Here is a 9733-nt window from a genome sequence, read left to right on the forward strand (position 1 = left end):
GATCCTTGTCGATATCAATAAACTTAGTTTGAAGAGGCTCGTATATCGATGTGTATGTAGATACTTAGTTTGAAGAGGCTCGTATATCGATGTGTATGTAGATACTTAGTTTGAAGAGGCTTGTATATCAGTGTGTGTGGAATAAGTTATCCCACCATGTACGTGGGATAACTAACTTATCTCATCACTGTGGTATAAATGGTAGTATAAAGAATCACGGAACTGGCTAATACCTCCAACCAAATGCATGATAAAATAATCCTGTTGCATTTTATTCCGAAATTATTATACCGTATACCTCATACCAAACGACTCTAATAGTAACAATAATAATTCATTTTGTGATTTTATCAAATATTAGGAACAACTATTTTGTTATGATAAAATAATAATTCATTTTTCTCTTTACCTATAGTGCAAGAGGAAATAGTTTTATTTTTTCCACAAAGTAATTAGATCTCTCCTATCAAAGTTAATTTCTTTTAAATTATTATAGTCTTAAAATTCAAACATTAAATTATTAATATTCTTATGTTTGATACAAGATGGAGGAATGTTATTTTGTGTATATTTTTTAAGTCAAATATTAAATTCTTAATATGCTTATGTTAAATTCTATACATAGATAACTAGAAACAACATTAAAAGTTTTAAAATTACAAATTTTACAATAAAAAATATTTATATTATATGAAAAGTTTATGGTCAAATAAAAAGTATCTTAATTATTATGCATGAATTAAAATAAAAATTAATATAAAAAAATTATAAATTTTTTACGCATGAATTAAAATACATAAATATTATTTTTTGTAAGAAATTAAAGTGGGATGTTTTCCGGAAAATCAGTTAAGATTTAACAGAATATAGCATAAAAAACCCAAAATTGAAGAAGATGTTATTCTCTTTCAAATACATTTTTATTCATCATTCAAAATTCTTGAATGTGTACAAAATTAAAAAAAGGAGCATATATATTCAAGATTCTTAAACCATATATGAATTCTCCATAATAAAGGTATTTTTTCTTAATTTTTTTTATGTCAAATGAACATGTAAATTTGATTTTCTTTTTCTTTCTTGTATTGTAGTTTTTAGGTGTTTTTATAACGATAGAGGCAGATCCAGGATATAAAGTAATAATAGGTACATTAATGTAGCGCTTGAGATTTGAACTTATACTTTCTACGAAAAAAATCCTATTTATACAGTATAAGTTTTCGACGAGGGATAACTGGCTCAGCTTACATGTTGCATGGAAAAAATTACTAAAAGTTATTGCATTTATATTATGTTTTTAATCAAATTAGGGAGTTATATTATGTTTTCTTTTTATGGCATAATTATATTAGGTGTGAAGGGGAGTGTTGAAGTAGCTGGTAAAGTTGCTGCCATGTGATCAAGAGGTCACGGGTTCAAGCCTTGGAAACAGCCTCCAGCAGAAATACAAGTTAAGGCTGCGTACAATGCACCCTTGTGGTGGGGTCCTTCCCCGAACCCTACGCATAGCGGGAGCTTTAGTGCACCGAGCTGCCCTTTTATTATATTAGGTGTGGAGAACGCGTTAGTAGGTAGGAGTGTTGTCCTTTTTTGGTAGTTGTAGGTCTACGCTTGTAGTTTCTTGTTCTCGGTGTCTTGATGATATATGTTGGTTCGAGTATTCGCTCATAGTTGTATTTTGTGGTAGTATTGTTCTGTTACTATCTGCTTTTTTGTTTTACTCCTTATTGTCTCTTGTACCTTTATTATGCCTTTTTCCAGATTGTATTTTATCCTGAGCCGAGGGTCTATTGGAAACGACATGTCTACCTCACCTCTGAGATAGTAGTACGGACTGCATACACTCTACCCTCCCTAGGGGCGGACCTATATCCAGTTTTTTGTTGCTCCGGCACCGGTTAAATCTGATGCAGATTAGGTATAATTAAATAAAAAATGTATAAAATTTAGTATAAGATTTAGAAAAGCACACAGTAAGTCAAAAACATACATGGGTACTTCAGTTTTCAGGCGGAACCTTAAAACTTTGGCCGTCAATATGTATGTTCGAATCTTTAGAGCACCCACGTTCCACAAATCCTGAGTCTGCCACTGCTCTACCCTCCCCAGACTCTACTATACACTGGGTATGTTGTTGTCCAAGTCGCGCTGACTCTTCACTTCCGATGCCGCGCCCGTGTCAGATTCTCCAAAAATACACTAGCTTTGGCGAATCCGACACGCACCCATTGACATTTTTGAAGAGTCCGAGCAACATAGGGCTTCTTGTTATTGCATTATTATATTGGCCTATGTTTTTGCTTTGTTTGATCCCAAAATGCAGTCCTGATATAACATTTTTCTGGCTTTATTCAGCTAAAAAGATTCATTTAGATGTTTGTATCTGTTTGCTTTTGTTATTTAAAAAGATTCATTTGGATGTCCATCATTGGAATATAGTACAGTTGAATAGATTATTGTTTTGTCTTTATTTTTAACAACCGTGATGTTCGGGAAGCTTGCTAGCACCTCGACTAATTCAACAGAAACCAACATAGGTATCGAGTAACTTCATTGACCACTAGTCGCACCCTTGAGGGTGAGATTCTTGGAATATAGCATAGTTGAATAGATTCTTGTTTTGTCTTTTTGAACAACTGTGGTGTTCGGGAAGCTTGTTAGCACCTCGACTAATTCAACAAGGTACTTGTTATATCCGATCAACCAACATAGGTAGGGTGAGATTCTTGGAATATAGTATAGTTGAATAGATTCTTGTTTGTCTATTTTAACAACCGTGGTGTTCGGGAAGCTTGCTAGCACCTCGATTAATTCAATAGGGTACTTGTTATATCCGATCGATCAACATAGGTATCGAGTAACTTCATTGACCACTAGTCGCACCCTTGAGGGTGAGATTCTTGGAATATAGTATAGTTGAATAGATTCTTGTTTTGTCTTTTTGAACAACCGTGGTGTTCTGGAAGCTTGCTAGCACCTCGACTAATTCAACAGGGTACTTGTTATATCCGACCAACATAGGTATCGAGTAACTTCATTGACCACTAGTTGCACTCTTGAGTTTGAGATTCTTGGAATATAGTATAGTTGAACGCGGAGCCACCTTAGCCAAAGGAGAGTCAATTGACACCCCTTTGTCGAGAAAAATGCACAGCGTAGGTAGGTTAAATATCGTTCATTTTTATGTATATATGTATCTAAGTTGTGCTGACTCTTCACTTTCAATGCCGCACCAGTATCGGATTCTTCAAAAACTCACTACTTTTGACACATTTTTGGCGAGTCCGAGCAACATAGTATACTATATACCTCACAAAACTGTGTACATCCTGTCCTCCCTCCGCAGGACTCACTTGTCGGATTACATTGAGTATGATACTGTTGTACGTTAAATCCCTGGCCTTCTTCGCGCATTTCTTTTTTATATATTGAATTCCCTTAATGAATGTTCTGGCTCTGACAGTGTTTTCAATAGCAAGAGCATTTTCATTCTTGTTACTGACCTTTGACGTGGTTGCTTTTTGATTCGACAGAATATGCATAGATGTATCAGATAGGTCTCGAGGGGCCTTTTGGTTCGCGATTGATGTATCAGATGAGATTTGAGTTTGATGTGAATTCTTAGTGGCAGTTAAGGAAGCTACTGAGGCGGAGTGAACGAATCTTTGATAAACAGTTGGATTCCACTTCCCGTGTTGAGATCAAGGAGGTGGATCTTCCGCGTATTGTCAATCGTTCCTTCAGGTATACACTGAAGGGGACGGGGAGTCAAAAGTAGCAGACTGTAAACCCGACCTCTTGTTCTTGTTTGTTGTAGACTTCGGAGAAGAGAATAGAGGCATTCGTCAGCTTACATGAGGCCGTTGAACACGAAGAAAAGATGGATGTTACCTCTTATTATATGCTCAGTTATGTCTGTTTCCCTTCTTGCAACCTTCTTCAACTTGGGCATCTCGATTTTCCCATCCCGTGATGTGGAGAGTCAAGTCACCTCGTTTTTTGGTGAAGTAAAAGCTCAGCGAGTTCCAAGTCCGCCTCCACCTCCTCCGCCACCTTCTCCACCACCTCCTCCTCCTCCTGCACCGCGTTTTGCTTATTTCATATCCGGATCAAATGGTGAACTAGGTCTACTCTGGAGGACGTTGAAATCGCTGTATCATCCGTGGAACTATTATGTCGTTCATCTGGACTTAAAATCGTCAGTAGAGGAGAGACTAGGGCTTGCTTCAAGAGTTGCAAAAGAACCTGTTTTCGCCAAGGTTGGAAACGTGCACGTGATTACGAAAGCAAACATGGTGACATACCGGGGTCCGACCATGGTCTCTAACACGCTACACGCGGCCTCTATTCTCCTGAAGAAGTATAAGCACTGGGATTGGTTTATTAACCTGAGTGCTTCTGATTATCCCCTGCTAACTCAAGACGGTTAGTTCTCGACTCTCATAATGTTGTCTCACTCGTGTCGGATCCTCCAAGAATGCACTACTTTTGGAGGATCCGACATGCACCTGTCTACATTTTTGAAGAATCCGAGCAACTTTTTGGTCACAAGTTAGTCCTGATTAGGCATTCTTCCGTTTTTCTTTACTTGAACGTGAAATGTGATCTATTCTATTGTTTTACAGATCTTCTCTACGTGTTTTCTCAATTAAAACGCGACTATAACTTCATCGAGCACACAAGCCGGTTGAGATGGAAAGAGTATGTTCCTTGCTTTGTTCTTTGGCTGTATTTATAGTTCATTCGTTAATTTTTATGTCACTCGATTTATCCTATTACAGGGCGGAAAGAGCAATGCCGCTTATTATAGACCCCGGGCTGTATCAGAGTACTAAGTCCGATATATTTTGGGTTGCACCAAGGAGAACTCTTCCTACAGCCTTTAAACTCTTTACCGGTGAGATTCTAACAGTTATATCCGCATAATTTTCGCATTCTTGAACATGTTTGCTGATGTTTACGCCTCATAAATACAAATAGAAAGTGAAGTAATATCAACATATGTGTGTCGTAGTGAAAATACTGACCTTCTGTAACAACATTAATATCGGCAACTAGAGAAAGTAAACTATTGGTACCATGTTATGACGCATTTGACAGTCGTTTTCCATCTTTGGATGTGATCGATATGCATAGCTAATATTGTAAACTTAACTATCGGTACCATGTTAAGATGCATTTGGCCCTCGTCTTCAATATTTGAATGTGATCGATATTCATATTTGGTATCGTCATCTGATGAATTGCTGATAAATTTGGCATAAATGCAGCTCAGTCTGCAAAATGTGTTTCAATACTGATGCATTTGACATTCGTTTTCAATCTTTGGATGTGATCGATATGCATATTTAGTATTGTAAACTAAACTATCGGTACCATGTTAAGATACATTTGCCACTCGTCTACATTTGGCACTCGTCTTCAATATTTGAATGTGATTGATATGCATATTTGATATCGTCATCTGATGAATTGCTGATAAATTTTGAATAAATGCAGCTCAGTCTACAAAATGTGTTTCAATATTGAACAGTTATATCTACATACTTTTAGTATTCTTGAACATGTTTGCTGATGTTTACGCCTCACAAATACAAATAGAAAGTACACGTAACGTCAACATATGTGTGTCCTAGTGAAAATACTGACCTTCTGCAACAACATTAATATCGGCAACTAGAGAAACTACGGTGTACTACTTTTTGTTGTAGCGAAACTGAACGAATGGTACCATGATATGACGCATTTGACAGTCGTTTTCAATCTTTGGATGTGATCGATATGCAAGTCTAGTATTGTAAACTAAACTATTGGTACCATGTTGAGATGCATTTGACAGTCGTTTTCAATCTTTGGATGTGATCGATATGCATATTTAGTAATGTAAACTAAACTATTGGTACCATGTTAAGATGCATTTGGCACTCGTCTTCAGTATTTGGATGTGATCGATATGCATATTTAGTATTGTAAACTAAACTATTGGTACCATGTTAAGATACATTTGACAGTCGTTTTGCAATCTCTGGATGTGATCGATATGTATATCTAGTATCGTCAACTAAACCACTGGTACCATGTTAAGATACATTTGACAGTCGTTTTCAATCTTTGGATGTGATTGATATGCATGTTTTGTATTGTAAACTGAACTATTGGTACCATGTTAAGATGCATTTGTCACTCGTCTTCAATATTTGAGCAATCGATTTGCATATTTGATATCGTCATCTGATGAATTGCTGATAAATATTTTACATAAATGCAGCTCAGTCTGCAAAATGTGTTTCAATATTGAACAGTTGTATCTGCATACTTTTAGCATTCTTGAACATGTTTGCTGATGTTTACGCCTCACAAATACAAATAGAAAGTACACGTAACGTCAACATATGTGTGTCCTAGTGAAAATACTGACCTTCTGCAACAACATTAATATCAGCAACTAGAGAAGTTACGGTGTACTACTTTTTGTTGTAGCGAAACTGAACGAATGGTACCATGTTATGACGCATTTTACAGTCGTTTTCAATCTTTGGATGTGATCGATATGCATGTCTAGTATTGCAAACTAAACTACTGGTACCTTGTTAAGATGCATTTGACAGTCGTCTTCAATCTTTGGATGTGATCGATATGCATGTCTAGTATTGTAAACTGAACTATTGGTACCATGTTGAGATGCTTTTAGTACTCGTCTTCAGTATTTGAATGTGATCGATATGCATATTTGGTATCGCCATCTGATGAATTGCTGATAAATTTGCATAAATGCAGCTCCAGTCTGCAATATGTGTTTCAATACCGATGTTTCCTATCAAGTTGAATCCGAAAATGTTAGAATATGAACTACTCCATATGATATGGTCGGAGACAGAGTTAGGATTTTGAGTTTACGGATTCTGGATTCTAGAATAGGTTATTTATACATATTAAGCGAATTTCGTTTAACAAAAATACATGGTCTAGCCAAAGTTACTAGGTTCTGCTGAACGCGGAAGTAGACCTGCACCATCTGCAAGTACAATCAAGTGAACTCTGGGGTCGACTATATGAATCCTTACTGTGTCGAAATTTTGATACAGGGTCAGCTTGGACGATCTTATCACGTGCATTTGTGGGGTATTGCATATGGGGTTGGGATAATCTTCCGCGGAACCTACTTATGTACTACTCGAATTTTGTGTCCTCTCCTGAAGGCTATTTCCATACTGTTATCTGCAATGCACCAGAGTTTACGTCGACTGTTCTTAACCATGACTTACACTATATCTCTTGGGATGTCCCTCCGAAATAACATCCACATATTCTCAGAGTCAATGACATTGGGAAAATGGTAGCGAGTGGCGCTGCATTTGCGCGTAAGTTCAAGAATGATGATCCGGTTATGGAAAAGATCGATCAAGAATTTCTTCATCGATGGAATGGTAGCTTCACTCCAGGTGGTTGGTGCGCGGGTAATCCACCTTGTTCCAAAGTTGGGAACCCGAAAAAGCTTAGACCGGGTCCAGGCGCTCAGAGGCTTAGACGCCTCATCGATAGACTAGTTGACACAGCCGGTCGCAACCAATGTAAGTAGATTTTTTCGTTGTACTTTCCCTGTATCGTTCCAATTTTATCAGATGTTACTTTTCCCTGTATCGTTCCAATTTTATCAGATGTTTTCGAAGGGATCAAAAGAGTATAAAGTTCACTGAGAGATTCAAATCAATAAATATTGTTCATTGTACTAACTTTTGGTAATGCAGAAAAAAGAAGTGTAGTTACAATCTATGTTGCTCGGAATCTTCAAAAATGTCATCGAGTGCATGTCGGATCCTTCAAAAGTAGTGCATGGAGGATCCGACACGGGTGTGGCAACATTTTTGGAGAGTCAGAGCAACTTAGGTCACAATCTATGTTGCTCGGACTCTTTAGATATGTCATCGGGTGTGTGTCGGATCCTTCAAAAGTAGTACATTTTTTGAGGATCCTATACGGTGCGGCAACATTTTTGGAGCGTCTGAGCAACTTAGGTTACAATCTATGTTGCTCGGACTCTTCAAAAATGTCATTGGGTGTGTGTCGGATCGTTCAAAAGTAGCACATTTTTGAAGGATCCGACACGAGTGCGGCAACATTTTTGGAGAGTCCGAGCAACTTAGGTTACAATATATCGAATTATATACTGTCAGTGCGAATAACTTAAGTCCGTTGTCATCGGGTGTGTGTCAGATCCTTCAAAAGTTGTGCATTTTTGGAGGATCCGACACGGGTGCGGCAACATTTTTGGAGAGTCCAAGCAACTTAGGTTACAATATATCGAATTATATGCGAATAACTTAAATCTATTGTCATCGGGTGTATGTCGGATCCTTCAAAAGTTGTGCATTTTTTAAGGATCCGACACGGGTGCGGCAATATTTTTGGAGAGTCCAAGCAACTTAGGCTACAATATATCGAATTATATATACTATCAGTGCGAATAACTTAAATCCGTTGTCATCGGGTGTGTGTCGGATCCTTCAAAAGTAGTGCATTTTTGGAGGATCCGACACGGTGCGGCAATGTTTTTGGAGAGACCAAGCAACTTAGGTTATAGTATATCAAGTTATATACTGTCAATGCAAATAACTTAAATCCGTTTTCATTAGCCAATGTTATATTTATACTTTCTGTAACAATTATAACTTTCATATGAAATGATCACAGTACGATTCACCAGTCATCCTAGCTCAACGGCACACTCACTTGATATCAAGAATCAAACAAACTAAAACTAAAGAGCTACAAAGGTCAGCTCGAGAATGAGTCCTATGCAACGCGAACTTGAACGAATGTTCTAAATATAATATGATATACAACAATATATTATCACACAAGAACCATTGTTAAACAATAATTGCTAACATAGATAATACATATATTAATTTATTTCCACACCTAAGTCATTGTTAATCAACCATTTTAGCCTTTAACTTCCCATGCAAATGAAGTTTTATATAATAAGTTGACCCAAAAAAAAAAAAATGGAAAGAAAGAAATGAAATAGTGAATAAAGCAAATTTTCATTTTAACCCTTAAACTCCTGTGATATTTAAATAGGGGTCTAATTTATTTTTGAGAAAAGGCATCGTTTCCATCCCAAACTATACCCGAAAAGTCGAAATCACACCTAAATTATACTAGTGACCTATTACACACCTAAACTATAAAAAAGTGAAACTATTTACACCTTGTCAGGCTACCACCACTTGCATGTGGTGTAGTGTTTTACACGCACTGCCACGTCAGCACCACGTCAGTAAAAAGTATCACTTTTTTATAGTTAAGGTGTGTAATAGGTCACTTATATAGTTTAGATGTGGATTCAACTTTTCGACTATAGTTTGGGGTGGAAACGATGTCTTTTCCCTTAGTATTTTTAGAGTGTAACACATGCGCCTTAGAATGAGGGTTGCGGGGAGGTAATAATATCACTTTTATATAGTTAAGGTGTGTAATAAGTCACTTATATAATTTAGGTGTGACTTAGACTTTTCTTATATAGTATAGGGTGAAAATAATATCTTTTCCCTTTATTTTTTCAAACTAAAGAAACCATAAAGTTACTTTAAAAAAAAAAAATTAAAGTCAGAATTTAAAGTTTACGGATTTAAAATCTTTAGTTCTTTTAAGTTAATTAATTCTAAATTAATAATTTATAATAAAAATTGGATCTGAACTCGCTTAGTACACTAGCTAGCTCCGCCCC

The 9733-nt window shown here is 36.7% G+C and overlaps 1 protein-coding gene across 1 annotated transcript; it reads left to right on the forward strand.

The window, feature by feature from the left end:
• Positions 1 to 851: 851 nt before the first annotated feature.
• LOC107845757 (beta-glucuronosyltransferase GlcAT14B) lies at positions 852 to 7769 on the forward strand. The gene is made up of 5 exons (XM_016690237.2): positions 852 to 1018; positions 3534 to 4425; positions 4626 to 4701; positions 4782 to 4897; positions 7086 to 7769. Exons 2-5 carry the CDS (start codon positions 3855 to 3857, stop codon positions 7295 to 7297), a joined length of 975 nt encoding a protein of 324 aa, XP_016545723.2. The 5' UTR covers positions 852 to 1018; positions 3534 to 3854; the 3' UTR covers positions 7298 to 7769.
• The last annotated feature ends 1964 nt before the right edge of the window (positions 7770 to 9733 follow it).

Source organism: Capsicum annuum, chromosome 3, assembly GCF_002878395.1.
Source record: "Capsicum annuum cultivar UCD-10X-F1 chromosome 3, UCD10Xv1.1, whole genome shotgun sequence".
Taxonomy (NCBI): Eukaryota; Viridiplantae; Streptophyta; class Magnoliopsida; order Solanales; family Solanaceae; genus Capsicum; species Capsicum annuum.

What these genes read in the sequence shown, in the direction of transcription:
- LOC107845757 (XM_016690237.2), top strand. Translation starts at nt 3,855, where the DNA reads ATGAGGCCGTTGAACACGAAGAAAAGATGGATGTTACCTCTTATTATA. An exon ending in TCCCCTGCTAACTCAAGACG is followed by an intron (nt 4,426 to 4,625) that starts GTTAGTTCTCGA and finishes ATTGTTTTACAG; the next exon opens with ATCTTCTCTACGTGTTTTCT. An exon ending in AGCCTTTAAACTCTTTACCG is followed by an intron (nt 4,898 to 7,085) that starts GTGAGATTCTAA and finishes ATTTTGATACAG; the next exon opens with GGTCAGCTTGGACGATCTTA.